Source organism: Rhipicephalus sanguineus, chromosome 3 (assembly GCF_013339695.2).
Source record: "Rhipicephalus sanguineus isolate Rsan-2018 chromosome 3, BIME_Rsan_1.4, whole genome shotgun sequence".
Classification (NCBI taxonomy): domain Eukaryota; kingdom Metazoa; phylum Arthropoda; class Arachnida; order Ixodida; family Ixodidae; genus Rhipicephalus; species Rhipicephalus sanguineus.
Window position 1 is genome coordinate 20,338,127 of NC_051178.1, and position 16,466 is coordinate 20,354,592.

The 16,466-nt window shown below is 45.7% G+C and overlaps 1 protein-coding gene across 1 annotated transcript; it reads right to left on the bottom strand.

Moving 5' to 3' along the window:
• Window positions 1-11,787: 11,787 nt before the first annotated feature.
• On the bottom strand, window positions 11,788-16,012 carry LOC119385300 (putative nuclease HARBI1). Its single transcript, XM_037652769.2, has 3 exons — window positions 15,471-16,012; window positions 14,880-15,021; window positions 11,788-12,200 (listed from the first exon to the last, which is right to left on the bottom strand). Exons 1-3 carry the CDS (start codon window positions 15,942-15,944, stop codon window positions 11,788-11,790), a joined length of 1,029 nt encoding a protein of 342 aa, XP_037508697.2. The 5' UTR covers window positions 15,945-16,012.
• Between the last annotated feature and the right edge of the window lie 454 nt (window positions 16,013-16,466).

The following is a 16,466-nucleotide window of genomic DNA, read 5'->3' on the forward strand; positions in this document are numbered from 1 at the left end:
AGAGAAACCACGATCATGGGACAGGTACCTCGCACCGCTGCTTTTTGCGTACCGAGAGGTACCACAGACAAGCCTCGGGTTCTCTCCTTTTCAACTTATCTATGGCCGTCATGTCCGAGCACCACTGACAGTATTAAGAGAACTGTGGACAAATGAGGACCTCGACAGCGAAACACGGACAACCTACACGTATGTCTTTGACTTGCGGAATCGGCTGGAGGAGACGTGCAAGATCGCGCACGAACAATTAGAGAAAGCTCGCGCCAAGCAAAGACCATACTACGACAAGAGGAGTCGTCCTAGGAAGTTGTGTTCAGGCGACAAAGTTCTGATATTGTTGCCTACTGACTCCAATAAGCTTCTAGTGCAATGGAAAGGACCATTCCCAGTAATTGAGCGAAGAAACGACGTGGATTACGTCATTGACGTGTTCGGGAAAAACAAGACATTTCACATAAATATGCTCAGGAAGTACGAAGAGTGTGAGCACAGGCAGCCCCAACAGGTGTCAGTTCTTCAAGAGATTAATGAAAACTCCACTAAACACCAAGGAGACGAAGTGAATCCTATGCAAGTATTGAACCTGCATCGCACGCAATTTCGCACCGATGTCAACCTATCGACAGACCTCACCAGCAAGGGACAAAGTCGCCATGTATCGAGGGGCCCAGTATTCTATTCATGTTCGAAATATAAAAGGCTGGGACAACGTAGGAGCAATTACATGACTTGTGCTTAACATGTAACAACAAACTGAACCGCACAAACTTGAAAGCGTGCTGTGCTCTAACTGTTTATTCCCGCGCTTTTATCTTAAAATAGTTGTGAACAACTTTCTTGAAAAAGGGGGTATTGTAATAATATATGGTGCGCGCGGTAAGATAGGCAAGAACAAAACAGTGCGCCGTGCGGTGGCGACTTGTGTTACGACTTTTGTGGCCTTTTGAATGTGTGCGCCGTGCGGGGGCGAACCGCGTATGTGCCGTGCGGTGGCAAAGAGGACGGCGATCGTGTGCGCGGCGTGCCTCGAGACAGCGTGACCAGTGCGCGGGCCGTGCGCGAGAGTCGGAATTCCAAGGCTGGGATCTCCTTCGCTGGGCGTCCGGTCCATGGGAGAAACCACAGCCCTACCTCCTGGTGCCGCGACGTAACGGAGCGTTCCCGCTACGAGAAGATCGAGCCAGGGACCGTGTACGAGGCCGGGCCAAGCGTCGACGCCGTGTGCAGACGGGCACACTCAGGGTTCGGGCCCACGAGCCGAGGCCGTCAACCGTGGAGCGGGTCCCTCGGGCGCAGAGTTCCGGCATCAACGGCTGCGGAGTAGACCCCGTGACTTCACGCGGCCAGACCAGCCCCGAGCTACGGCATCGACAAGGTCTACGCACGACACCGTCAACTCGGCGACCTCGTCGGCTCCGACAACAAACTGTACGCCCCTGCTTGAATATTTCGCGTAGCAGCCATCACGTCGCATATGTAACTGTTTTCTATATTCGTTGAGTCCTTTCGTGTGTGTAAAAATGTCTTACGTGTGCTTGTCCACCTGCGTGCTGCGTCATTCTTTCTGGAGCGAATCCTGAACCCAAACACATCACAGTATGATCCTTTATTAAGTGGTGAAATAATAAGTAGTAAGCATGCGTTGGTACAGAAAATGCTGCACTCTGAGGCTATGTTAATGAAAAGAATAAATCAAATGCAACTGCCCTAAATGTTGTACATTTATAAATACAATTATGTATAGAAAGGACAACTTGTATAAAAATAAATACAAATAAGCAAGCACAGCCAAGTGCTACATGGCAATAAAATAATGCAACTGGCAACTCAATGGTATTTCAGTCATGGTTCATAAAAAGCACTGAAAAACAACTGAAACGATTGCAAAAGAAACCTGCTGTCACTTTACATTGACGGCCTAATCACAAAAAAACTAAGGAAAACGAAGCCTTGAGTGTACTGACCGTCTGCAGCCGCACCCCGCACATCAGTCCCAGGCAAACAAAGGAAAGCACAACACCCTTACCACCAAAGAAGACGCGCCTTCTGTCAATGAAAGAAGTTAAAGGTTGCAGTTCAATATCTTTGTTGTCATTCCCCCAGACGAAGGCATTGACTTGGTTCCAAACCACGTGGAAATAAACCCATTGTTTTCGTTGGAGCCTTTCAAAAGTCGTAATTGGGTAACCTAACCAGAAAAACAATTCCGTCAATATGTCAAGATGTAAAAAAAGGAAAGGAAAGTGACACGATGTCTTCGAATAAGTTCAAAGAAGTGAGAAAGGAATAGTACATATTCATGTACATGTTCATATTATGCTAATTGGAACACTGTCCTCCGCAGGTGATAATGCCCACCCGCTGCAACCTCCGCTGCCTAACCCCATTCCTGGAGCACATCCTGCAGGATCCCCTGTTGCCCGACTCAACCGCACCCACTCGTCACTTGGGTGCGTCGTATAAGTGTGCACTGGAGTCCTCAAGGCCCGCTTTCTGTGCCTGCAGAGGTACAGAGCACTGTACTCTTCACGTCGAAGATCGCCGCAGTCCGCGTGGTGCTTCACAGCCTTGGTGTTCGTCAGCAGCTGGCTGAGCCAGACGACATCCCTTGCACTGAAGAACTCAAATGAGAAGATGCGGACCTTTGCAACAACAATAGCGACGATCTGGCAACAGTAGACATGTACGAGGCGGGTAGGCAAAGGCGGGATCACGCTCTGCAATGGTTCACAGCCGGGCACCACTCGATGTAATGGGGTTTACATTCCTGCGAGATGTGCACAGAAACATGATACAAGAAGCTCTTGTCTTTTTTTCTCATGGCAAAGTAGCCACTTGCATTGTGTTCGATCCTATACCTATCCGCTGTACTTGTGTTCTTGCAGGAATTGTATTCGGACAAAAGCTTCATTGTGTTCGTTCATTGAGAGCATGCTAATTGTACCAGGCAGTTAGGCAAAAGTGTGCTCAGCTTCTGCCGCGAATCATAGCAGGACTAGTTTGTTAAGAACATAGTAGCTCTGGAAACAGCCTGTGTTATCTAGCAGCAGTGCATGCAACCTTGAATGCCATTCCAGAGCACTGTTTTCAGCACTTTATTCACAATGGGAACCCAGTGAAGGACATTTCACATTGTGTGATGACTGTACGAGTCTGCCAGGTGCTGTACAAAAGCTCTATTCATGTAGTAGCCACTCGTACATCCAAGAGCACAAGCTTGCTGTGGTTGGTAATCTATGTAAACGCTTACAGTGCACAAAACGAACCAGTACCGAAAGGGGCAACGTGGACACAGTGCTGTGTTGCTCCTTTCTGTCCTGGTTTCTCAGGTGGACTATAGAAGTTTACAATACGTGATATTTCAGGATGTATTGTGAGTCAATTCATCATCTTCTGTAATGATTTTCCAACTGCTTTGCAGAAGTTGCCTTGTTTTTTCATAGCTATTGAGCAACCATATATGGTTCATCCTTGCAATAAAAAACAGTCAAGTTGTCTCATCGTTTACATCATTGCCTTATCATTCACTGCTGCCAACAACAAAGGATGCCTCTAATAATGTGCCAGCCAGCTTTGAAACAAGGACAATTAGAAAAAAGACATCTCTTTGCATGCAGTTTGCGCACTTCTTAGTGCTGCCAGTCCAATGTAACATGAGCTGCGTGAAATAATACAATTCCTCTTCTTTAACTGTGGCCATTATGCACTTCTTATCCGTATGTTGAAGGCAACGTCGAAGTACCTTCCATCGTTAACACCTTCGGGGATGCATCACGTCTGTCGATTGAGAGTCGCCTAGACTTTATCTTTCAGATTTATTTGATAGTGCATAACGTGAGGTCCTGAAACTTAACTCTTATTGCATCTGCTTCTGTATATTTACGTGATTGTAACTTTTATTTACAGTGGTCCTTACGCATCCTTTGCAAAACATATAGCATCATCTTAATGATTACCACAGTTCAGGAACATACTTCGCGCATCGGAGACGTTATAAATAGCACAACTGGGTGTCGGGCTAGTTGGTGCATTACTTCAGATAAACTAGACAAGGAACCGCCACCGCAACAAAAAAAGACAGAAGAAACAGACGGGGCATTATTAACACTTTCAATACTGTCAGCGCCTTATATCTATACCACGGCCGCTACATAAAAAAAAAAACAGGTTTTCTTTATGTAGCGGCCGTGTCTATACTATCGGCACCACTTCTGGACGCCGCGGGGCTTGAGAACGAAGGGCCGCCGCAGCCCAACACGGAGTCGACGGGCATAATTGTAACGATGCGGACGTCGTCCACCGAAGCGTGCGTCGCCAAATCAAACGGCCCTCCGCCTGCTCTCCTGCAATAAGCATGTGCATAGCTGAAACGTCAACACCACCCGAGTGAAACGCAAGTTTACCTGATTGTGCTGTGATTGCGCGCCTCGGGCTCACGCTGCCGCCACCTTATTTCGCCATAGCCGCCGTCACTGCCGCGGCGGCCTGCTGCTGGGGCCCAGCCAGTAAAGGCGCTCTGTCATCGTCTCTCACGGCTCTCGTCGTACCTTCGGTAGTAACTCGCAAACCACCCTCCCCATACGGGGACGATCGGTAAAAATATCCAACATCGCGGCCCACAGTTCGGCAATCTGCCGACATAACCACAGAACACCTACAGAAAATAACCAGAGAAATAACGATGCCGGCAATGTCGACGCTAGCTTGGCTGGCTCGCTTATTGGCTAGAAAAGTTACTATGGCTTCGTCGCTCATCTCCAAAATTGGTGCGAAATTGCAGACGATATCGTGTGCTTCACGACTTTAAAACTAAACGCTTCACTTTCCTTTTTTGTTGTTGTATTTACATTACAGAAAAAAAAATGTTACTTAATTGCACTTTTCTTTTTACTTTATGTCCTGTTTGCGTCACGTTGCGCAAGAAATTTATGTGTTTGCATCACCATTGTGTACACGTCACGCCTACGTCAAATTGGACAGAAAATGACGGAAGTCCAGGGGTGCTATCGCGGAACGATTCTATTTTTTATTCCAATGCTTTTCGTGCTTTTCGCGCTTGGCCATTGGTCAGAACGACTGTCCGTCCACGTTATCAACGCGATCAGCCAGCCGCGAGTGGTGGATGATAAGAATAGCATAGAATATGGCATTGGAATCGGGAATAGAATCGTTCCGCGATTGCACCCCAGAATAGCACCCCTGGCTCGTGTTCTGTGTTTTGTGTGGAATCACGCTGCGACCGGCGTCGTGTGTGACGTCAGCGCGCGAGCGAGAGTACGTCCACACGCATTTTTTCGAAGCTTTGCAAAGGAAAGTTCACAATTTTGGAATTCTTTTATACAGGCAACGAATTTTTGTGACGATTGGAGTAAAAGCACTGCAGTGGAGCCTGCTCAGCCGTGCTCATTGCAAACGCCCAGTTTGCCATGCTCGGACGGGTGAATTTCTTTGCTTTTATTTACCTGGTGGTTCGCCATGTCGCATGCGTCTGGGGTGCTATTCTGGACTTCCGCCATTTTCTGTCGAATTTGACGTAGGCGTGACGTGTACACAATGATGACGCAACCGCATCAATTTCTTGCGAAACGTGACGTGAAGGGGACATAAAATACGAAGAAACGTGCAATTAAGTAACATTTTGTTCATATAATTGTAATTGCAAAAACAAAAAAAATTAAACAAATCCGAAGCGTTTAGTTTCAAAGTTGTGATACAGACGGTTTTGTCTGCAATTCAGCGCCATTTTTTGAAGATGAGCGGCGAAGCCGTAGTAGTTGTTCTAGCCAGTTATTTTGCAATTAATAAACGTGCAATGAAGTAATGATTAGTTTCTGTAAATATAAGTGAAAGAATAAGAAAATAAAATGGATATGGAACGACGTGTAGTTTTTCAAGTCGTGAAGCAGACGATGTTGTCTGCGATGCGCGCCAAATTGAAAATGGACGACGAGCAGGCGAGTCGTGCAAGCCAGCGCCGACAACGCTATGCCCCGCGGCAGAGCGCCGAGCAGTGGGCCGCGATGCTCGATTTTATTACAGAGCACCCCCAGATGGGGCGAGCAGCCTCCGACATGCGGCCCGAAGTTCGACGCGAGCTCTGGGAGGCGTTGTCGGAGCAGCTGAATCGTATGGGGCCAAGTAGCAGGCCTCCGCAGGACTGGCGGAGGCTGTGGCAGTCTAAAGTGGCGGCAGCGCGAGCCCGAGGCGCGGAGGCGGCAGCGCAGCACAGGTAAGCATCCGCTTAACACGATTGGTGTTGAAGCTTTAGCTATGCACATGCTTATTGCAGGCGAACAGGCGGAGGGCCCTATGAATGGAGGGGGCACATATCCGATGACGACGCCCGCATTATTTCAATTGTGGGCGTCGACTCGGTGGTGGGTTGCGGCGGCCCTTCATTTCCAAGGCCCCCGGCGTCCCAGACCGTTGCCGCTGCTGGCCATAGTGGAGAGGTAATGTTAACCCTTTGTACGACAGTAGGACGTCCCTCTTTTCCATCTGCAGGACAAACTTTCTCCCACGTCACCCGTTGCAATTAGCGCAGCACTAAGTCACTCATATCTTACCTAAGCCTTCGTAATCTCAAGGCAAAGTGTTTTACCATGCTTTCGAAGGGCGGTTGTAATGTTGCAATGGCGTTGAATTTCGGTCATTTTTTTATGATAGCTTTTGATTTTTCCGCTTCTTCAGATTGATAGAACTTCAAATGAAAATACCGCACAATTTCCCCTTGTTCTGGTTTTTCAGAGAGGTGACTTTAGCTTCATCACGCGTTTTTGTAAATTTGCGCGATAACTCGTTCGATAAATTGTCCCGCTCGTCCCTCAGCACAATTGTAGATAGTGATGCGTGGAAATATTTTTCTTGACATTGTATATCTTTCGAAAAGTAGTCACATGTTCAGAGACAACATCTGTACTCAACAATTTCGACAGCAAAAGAAAGGACAGCCAAATGTAGAAAAAAAAATGTTTTATGCATGCGGTGAAGTAAGCTTTACAGGAACAGACCACGGCGCTTTGAAGGCTCATAAGAGGCGCAACTGCAAGTGGTGTTGTTCTGCTGAAATGAGGTCCGCACAACTTTCTCTTCACAGATTGAAAAGTGATACTCTGTGCCACTTGCCTCGGCCGTTTCAGTCCAAATACCCGTTGATGGAATCGCGAGATGGTGCCTTCATGAGACGGGACAGCGTTTTCCCACTTTTTGAAAACACTCACGAGTCAGTGGGACATATATGTGCCAGTGTTTTTTCAGTAAACTAGTGGTTTGATTTTGATGAAATTTGGTTCAAACTATTTCTTTGTAGTATATATGACTATACCACAGCCGGTTTTTATATCATCGTCATCGTGTCAAAAATATAGGTCAACCTACAAAGGGTTAAGTAACGCACGAAGTAGGCCAACAATGTGGTCTGCAATTCACAACACCTCAAATGCTCAAAAAAATGTTATTGAACTGCCGCGATCTTCAGATGGTGCTATGTTTTGCTGGAGATGCGTACATACTACTGTCACGCATGAAGTATGTGAAAGTTGCATTTCATGTAAATATGTAGAAGCACATGCAATAAGAGTTACGTTTTAGGATGTCATCCAGTGCCCGATCAATTAAATATTAATCCTGGCCGCGGCGGCTGCGTTTTCGATGAAGGCGATAATGTTTGAGGCCCGTGTACTTCAATTTGGGTTCACGTTAAAGAACCCCAGGTGGTCAAAATATCCAGAGCACTCCACTACGGCGTCTCCCATAATCATATCGTGGTTTTGGGACGTTAAACCCCAGATATTATTATCAATTAAATATTAAAAATATGGTCAAGGCTAATCTAGATCCATAGAAGTGATGCAGCCCCGAAGATGGTGATGATGGAAGGCACTTCTACATTGCCTCAAGTATACGGATAAGAAATGCAGAAACAGCATGCAAAGAGATGTATTTTTTCTTGATTGTGTTTAAAAACTGGCCGGCGCAGTATTAGTGGCATCCTTTGTTATTGCTGGAAGCAGTCAATGATGAGGCATTAATCAAAATTATGAGACAGCTTGACAACTTTTTTTATTATCACAGAGGTGAACCTAAACATAATGCAGTTGTTCAAAAGCTACGAAAGAAACGACAATATCTGAAAAACACTCTAAAGAGCATTACAGATTATGAATCCGCTCTCAGTACATTCACACGTTGCTGTTGCCCGTAAAATTTTATATCCCACAAATGCAACCGGGACAGAAAGAGGTAACATGGACGCAGCGCTGTGCCCGTGTCACCCTTTTCTGAGGTATTTCCTTTTGTGCAATATAAAAGCTCACATGCATTACGAACAGGGCCAAGGTTATGCACTTGAGTGTAAATGTGATTACTACATGAACAGGCCTTGCGTGCGAGACAATTGAGACTGGTACCGTTCCTTAAGCACTGCAAAAGCTAGAAGTTTGGCAATGCCCTTTGTGCACGCTGCTCACTGATGATGTGCCAAAAGATTGCATTACATGGACATTTTACCCAAGCATCCAACACAGACGCGATACTCTGAAGTTTTTCTAGTGACTATACTCGTCGCAGGAGCGAACATAACTTTGTTGTTATTTGCACCGTCTTCTGTCAGAGCGCCCCGCTACCTCAGAGTGCCGGGGAAGAGGCAGAGCCCGAAGACACCGTAGAGGATCCCCCTAGCCACCTGGTGGATCATGATTACCTTGGGGCACCACAACCAGGTTTGTGATGCTCGACAATAAGCAACACTGTCTGAAGCACACAGAAAACCTTAGCGCATATAACAGCACAAAAACACTGCACTGATCTTACACAAGAGAAAACAGCCACAGCATTTGCTCTTGCGTTTTTTTTTCTCTGGGTGCCTGTACTACTGTAAGTTATGCATGTTTAAAGCAGTGCTCAATTCCTCCGCATTTTACGTTTCTTCAGTATGTAGACGCAGGGGCAATGATAACTAAATGAAAACACTACATGCCCTTCATCTGTCCCCATTGGAATAAGCAGTGTTTGATGTTTTGAGAGAAGATTCAAGAAAAGCACATGCACATTAAATACAGGAGACCGGGGCATGTGAACATTTGTCAACATATGGTGACCGTGCAGCGAACAGCAGCAGCAAGCATTCAGTACAGTTTACTTTCCCCCTTACTGTGTGATTTGTGAACTTTGCATGACAACAAGTTGTATCAATCATGCTATCCTTGAGTTTGGTTGGTGTTCAGAGAAATGTCACATCCTGCTACGCATTACTGTTTACAGAAGGGCTTCTGTTTATTAGCAATAATTAGCCAGGAGAGACGTGACTCACAATTACGCAAATCCAAACTTGTGGTTGAGTGTTCAACTCAACAAACGTTGCAGTGTAAGCCAAAATTTTCATTTACTGTTTATGCTAATGTACGGTGCTCTTTGAAGTGTGTAAACATCACAACCCTTAGTTAACACATCTTTTTCTATAAACTTGTTTGCATTGTGCGTACAAGTCAATAAACAATAAGTGAACAAACATTCCCAGATATGAAACAATAAAGCCTACAGCAGAATTTTACAATGCTATGTCAGAAAAGCCTAACACAGAATACAGCACATTTACATTATTAAGAAAAACATTACAACCATTGAGGCAAACATCGGGTAAGAAACATGTCATTGCTATCGGGTGGTGACATTACTTTCTTACAAAAATTTCAGTGAGAGTTCTAATTTGCATAATATATGAGACAACATGGTCAAGTGCAAAACAGACTGCTTAACTTAAGCAATGCACTACATCAGTCTTCAAGGGCAATGATCACTCACAGCAAAGACCCATGCTAGCCGTACAACAAGCACTCTGGGTGATGTCACTGTTTCGTGCCCCTTCCGCTTTGTCATGAATTCATAACAGTTGAGGAAAAAATGACGTTGTTACTCAGCATGCCAAAGTGTCACAAAATCAAGGTTCTGTCAACAAAAAAGCTGCATTGAAAATGAACAGTAATTAACCAACAGCACATTGTCACGCGTTGATTCAACTGCATGAGAACGCTAAAAGAAACTATGAAGGTGCCGAGCGGTACGTCCTTGTTGAGAGTGGCCAGGTCGCCCACCATTAAAGCAGGTCTTGCCTAATACCAGCAAGAGACAACATAATTAAGGCAAACTGTAACAACAAACAGTAAGTACTCTGAAATGTTGGGCTGAATGTGTCAGGCATCGGATTTCTCATTCTGAAGGCATCATTTATTGTATGCAGCCATGCGACCAAGGCAGAGCAGAAACCCACCACCACTGCACCCGGGCCGCCAAACGCCAGTTCGGCAAATGCATGCGACTGCAGCGGAACTGGCCGAGGACCAGAGGCGTCTGCTGGCGCTTCAAGAGCAGATGCTCCTGCAGAACGCCCATCAATGGGAGGCAGTCCGGGAGCATCTCTCTGCGGTAATGAATGAACTAGATATTCCCGCGTTTTATTAGGAAATTCAAGCAGTCCATGGAAGATGCTGAAAGATGTGCATTTTGAGGTCCTAGCCTGTCGAAAAGCAGTTTCAAAACCAACCTAAGTGTAACACCATCGCAGCAACCGCCAAAATGTCACTGAAAATTTTGTTGATCTAGATATGCGTGCATGTCGAGTTGAACCACCGTAAATTGCAATGATGGCAATTGAAAAACCTCAAGACAGGGCTACGGTGGCCATGGAATCAAAGAAGCTCGTTAAGTTTAAAGTGGTAAATCATAGGGTGCACTAGAGCTTATTCATTATAAGCCAACTAAGCAAACGCCGTTTGCAAATGGGTGAAGAAAAGAAGAGCAAGGCTTTTGTCTTTCACATTCATGTGACTTGATCAGACCATGGCCGCTGTGATGCCTGCTGGTTGGTTATGCAAGCCAATCGTGGGGTGCATCCATAAGTAACTCCACATCAAGGCACTTCACAAAACTCTGTTCATCTTTTCAGATTGAAGCTGCACAGCGCCGGCAAGCAGACGCCCTAGTGGAAATTGCAACGGTCCTCCGGGATGCATTTGGGGGTGGGCAGCAGCCGCGGCGGACGCAGGGCGACTCGTAAGGTAAGTGAGGCTTCAGCAGTTTTCATTTTCCCTCTATGTTAATTTAAATAACGCACAGATGGACGTGGATGGCGCTGCTCATAAAAAAGACACAACAAAAGGGGAAAAAGTCGGTTACAGCTATTCCTGCAAAGAGCACGTACTGTCATTAGATGTTGTGAAATGTCTACTCTGTTCCCAGTGTGAATAGTGCTTAAAACGATGCTCTGCGGTGCTATTTAAGGTGCATACACTGCTGCATGATAAAAAGGACTGTTTCCAGAGAGTTACACTCGTCTCAAACTCGCCCTAGTATGAATCACTGCGGCAACTGTGCACGCCTTTGCATAACTGCCTGATACAATAAGCATGCAGTCAATGAATGAACAGGCAGGTGGGACTGCATGCCAGCTGCGGCGGCTGCATTTTTGATAGAGGCGAATATGTTTGAGGCCAGTGTATTCAGATTTGGGCGCACGTTAAAGAACCCCCGGCGGTCGAAACTTTTCCGCAGCCCTCCACTACAGCATCCGTCATATTAATGTCATGGTTTTAGAGTGTTAAGCCTAAGCTATTATTATTACCAATGAACTAAAACGAATGTTTCATCAGAATACAAATCCTGTAAGAACATAAGTGTATGTGATAGGCTTATGATCGAACAGAATGCAAGTGGCTACTTTGCCACAAGATGGAAAAAAAAACTCTGCTTCTGTCTCATTTCTGTGCACATCTCACAGGGATGCAGCACCCTTCATGTGCTGTCCTGGGAAGCAGTAAAACACCGCAGAAGGTGATCCCGCCTTTGCGCACCGGCCTGGTACATGCCAACTGCTGCCCCATCGTCGTCACCATCGTCGTAAAGGTCTGGATCTTCACGTTCCTCAGTACCAGGGATGTCGTCTGGCTCTGGCAGCTGCTGCCGGACACAAAGGTTGTGAAGCACCACACAAGCTGCAATGATCTTCGACGTGAAGAGTGGGCCATAGTACAGTGCCCTGTACCTCTGCAGGTACCGAAAGCGGGCCTTGAGGACTCCAAAGCACCGTTCCACGACACACCGCAGTGAGGAGTGGGCGCGATTGAACTGGGCCGCAGGGGATCCCGCTTGATGTGCTCCGGGGATGGGGTTGAGCAGCCAAGGCTGCAGCGGATATGCACTGTCACCTGCACAGGAAAGCGTTCCAATTAGCATAATATAAATAGGAATATGAATATATAACATTACTTTCTTACTTGTATGCATTAATTCTTTCGGGGGCACCGTGTGAGTGAAATGAACTGCTTGCCTTTTCTTTTGCAGCTGAACATATTGACAGAATTGCTTGCCTGGTTAGGTTAGCTAATTGCAGCTTTCAAAAGGCTCCAGCGAACAGAAAAAAAGCGTTTATTTTCGGATGGTTCGGCATTGACTAGATTCCTTTGTCAGGACGAATGACAACGAAGATGCTGAAGTGCAACCTTTAACTTTTTTCACAGACCGGGTGGGGCAAGTGGCAGAAGGTATGTCTTTGGCGGTGAGGATGTTGCGCTTGCCTTTGGTTACATGGAGATGATGCGGGGGACACAAACGGGCAGTATTGCCCGTTTGATTTTATTTGGTCTTGTTGAGCTACAACTATTAATGTGGGTGATCTTGTCGGCTAGTTCGTTTAGCATATCAATTGACCAGGGAAACCATCGCGGCACATAATATTTCACTGTTAAAAGAAAACTATGTTAGAACACCATCGATTTCATTACCTGACAACATTCATACCTCTCGGTTAACTTGGCATGAATGTACCACTTACCCCACACACACGCAGCATCATGTGATGATGACCATCGCATTACCAATTTTGTTTCTATGTATTTTTTCTTGGTATCTGTCTATTTTGTTTCTGACGAGGTGTTCCTACTGATGTATTTATGCACATTTTTTCATCCGAATCAATTTCACTTGTACCAATTTTGTTTCTATGCATTTTTTTCTTGGTTTCTGTCTATTTTGTTTGTGACGAGGTGTTCCTACTGATGTTATTATGTACATTTTATCACCGAATCAATTTCACTTGTAACAATTTTGTTTCTATGCATTTTTTCTTGGTGTCTGTCTATTTTGTTTCCAACGAGGTGTTCCTACTGATGCATTTATGCACATTTTTTCACCCGAATCAATTTCACTTGTACCAATTTTGTTTCTATGCATTTTTTTTTGGTTTCTGTCTATTTTGTTTGTGACGAGGTGTTCCTACTGATGTAATTATGTACATTTTATCACCGAATGGATTTCAGTTGTACCAATTTTGTTTCTATGTATTTTTTCTTGGTTTCTGTCTATTTTGTTTGTGACGATATGTTCCTACTTATGTATTTATGTACGTTTTTTTCACCAGAATGCATTTCAGTTGATAGTCAGCGCTTCGTGCGGTGCGTTGCACGTTCCTTGCTTCGTCTTCACCGCGCTGTTTCCTCTTTCAAAATATTAATGTGGGATGAAAGCAGTTTTCTTCAGTAACAGCTAAAATCGAGCTGTACAATTTTATTGCTACATGGCGCCTGGTTGTGTGTGCTTATGTGTATTTCTTTTTTTTTATGCCAGTTGTCATTTCTGTAAATAATCTGTTTTCCATGAAAGTAAGCTCCATCTCATGTATTCTCTTTCATTAACCTAGCCTCAAAGTGTAGCATATCATTTATATTTATTATTTAACCATTTCACAATAAAGGATCTACAACATTTCCACAGCATTTTCCTGTACCTTCCTGTTGCAGTAACAGTCTTTCCCGTGGTCACACAGAGACACGTTGCTATTACACACCTACAGTGAGTTAAAGTATTGTGTGCTGCCTTGGGCCTCAGCATTACAGGAGCAGTGCGACTTGCAGTGTCAAATGTGCACCTCATTCAGGGGAACTTTGGTGCCACTAAAGATAATCTACAACCAGGGTGCCCTGCTAGTACTGACATACGGAGAACAAGGGAACCCGAGAAGTTAGGAACCACGCAGCCCGTGATGGAATGGAAAGTGACAGACAACATTATGACAAAGGAAGACAGCAGAATGAATTGGACAACAAAGATAGGTTGGTGATGTTGAGTGAGTGGGAAGAAAAGGTGGACTTGGGTGAGTTTTTAATGCATTGGGCAGACAACCGCTCATCTGTGAGAGCGGCAAAATGGGTACCGAGATATTAGAAATGTAGCCGAGGATAACAGAGCATTACACTGGGAGAGAGATCAAGAAATATGCAGGCATAAAGTGGAAAACAGCTAGTGTAGATATGACATTATTTCGGAAAGCCATCGTCACGTAGTGGACACAAAATGCGCTGATGACGATGCTAGCCAAATAGCTAGCATTGCTGGTTCTTCTTAGTATAATTTCTGCGATTCAAATTTTAAATTGCCATGCACCACCTTGGTCAGCACTTAGGCATGTTGAAATCTGTTCTTTCCTATAAGTATGAGCACAAACTTTAGTACATTTTTAGTTGCATGAACAGTTACTTCAACTCGCTTTGAAGAGATCAAGCTTTCGATGCCTTGGTACAAACCGTAACCATTTTTGTCATTCCCTGAACTTCTCAAGAATCAACGGACGTTCCCAGCACTGTTAATGAGCATGAGGACATCACAAGCTTCTGCGCAACCATATCCGACAACACGACTCTAGGTTTCACTCGGCTTTTCGCGATTACGTCTTGTCACAATAAATTTCTTTTTGTTTTCTTTAATCAGTGCCCCTCCGTAACACCTTTCTCAGAAACAGTACAAGAGGCAGCAACAAAATTAATCAAATAACCATGACTGATGTATTTGCTACACTAACACACCCCACAAGCAGTACTCATCTTGCATACCAAGCAGGAATTCGCCACCCTGGCCACGGCTGCCAGCGCTGAACTCCCGGCTCAAGGTGGATGCCCTCCACACAAAAGCGTCGTGCACCGAGCCTGGGTATGTGGGCTCCAGGGCAGTGATGCGCAGGGTTGCGTCACACACCTGCAGAGTTTTGTGTGGGTTGGAAGGAAGCCAGCAACAGCAATACAACCAGCTACATGCAATACAGCTGTAACTCTGCGATTCAACACCCGTATTTCTCTCATGGTGATTGCCAAGCGCAGCTTTGATCGCCTTACGTTTTATTATGGCTGTCGCCGCATCTCTGCATATTAATGTCTATAAAATTGTGGTGCAATCACTACGTGTGATTTTTATTCCTGCATTTTTTTTCTTCAATACAAGAGAGTTACAACGATCAGATATTAAGCTCGATGCACCTCCCTTTAATCGTGTCATCACCCTTTACGAAACTAAACAGCGACGGAAACTTCGTTTACCGCGACTGCTGCGTTCTTTTTAATCGCTCCAAAATTAGTCGTTCACATTCCTCCTTTCTGCAATCGATTAACAGCATGCACAAGAATGAATAAGATTGAATTTGTCCTCACCACCATGGCGTTGAGGGCGTAATAGCCCTTGCGGCAAAAGTACGCCGCTTTGTTGTTGTCGTCCGTGTCGTACGGCGCCCGAATACAAATGAACGTGCCGTCGACCGCCCCGATGCAGCCTGCGAACCTTGCGTCCATGTTGAGAAAGCCTTCTTTCGCCGCGGCCAGTTCCTGGGCGCTGGCAGGGAAGGCGATCCACTCATCGCCGAGGCGCTCCACAATCGCTTCGACGACAGCGTGAATCGAGCGACTCACACTTGACTGGCTCGTCGCCAAGTCCTCGTCGCTTGCGATCGCGCCCTGGTAGCTGCCCGTAGCGAAGAAGCGAAGGGCGCAAAGCACTTGCTGCTCGACGGTCGCGGCGGTTCGCGTACCAGTACGCCGCCTCTCCAGATCATGGCGAAGCTCTTCGCACAGCCATCGCGCCATGTCCTTCGTCAAGCGGTACCGCAGGCGGAACGTCTCCTCGGGCATCGAGAAAGCATCGCGGTGCTCGCGAAATTCTCTTTCTGCCTGCAGCTGCAACCACTGCACGATGAACGGCAGCGCCATTTTTTTCTTCCAGCGTTCTCTTGCGGCGAGAACCACAACTGCCACAACTTCGAACAAGTCAAATTCAGTGAGAAGTTTTCACTTTTACAAGCAAACTTTACATACACTACTCTGTGATATTATTAAACGAAAACATGCTTGTAAAGTAGCTCACGGAATGATATGTGCACATACGTATGTGAGGCGACACATCGAACGATCAACTCAATTTACAACAATATGGCGGCCAATTGTGGGCATTTCATCGTTCTCACATTTTAAGCTGCAAATTTGGCAGGATGCAACGTCACGCAACGTCATATTGACGCTACAAAGCGTGAGGTCCTGTGACGCAATGGGCGCCATCAGTGCAATGTCCAATCGTGTTGCAGACATGGCGGCTGTTCGTCAAACGAGCAGTAGTTTCGATAAACCGCAAGTTGACCGTAGGCACACCTCAGTACC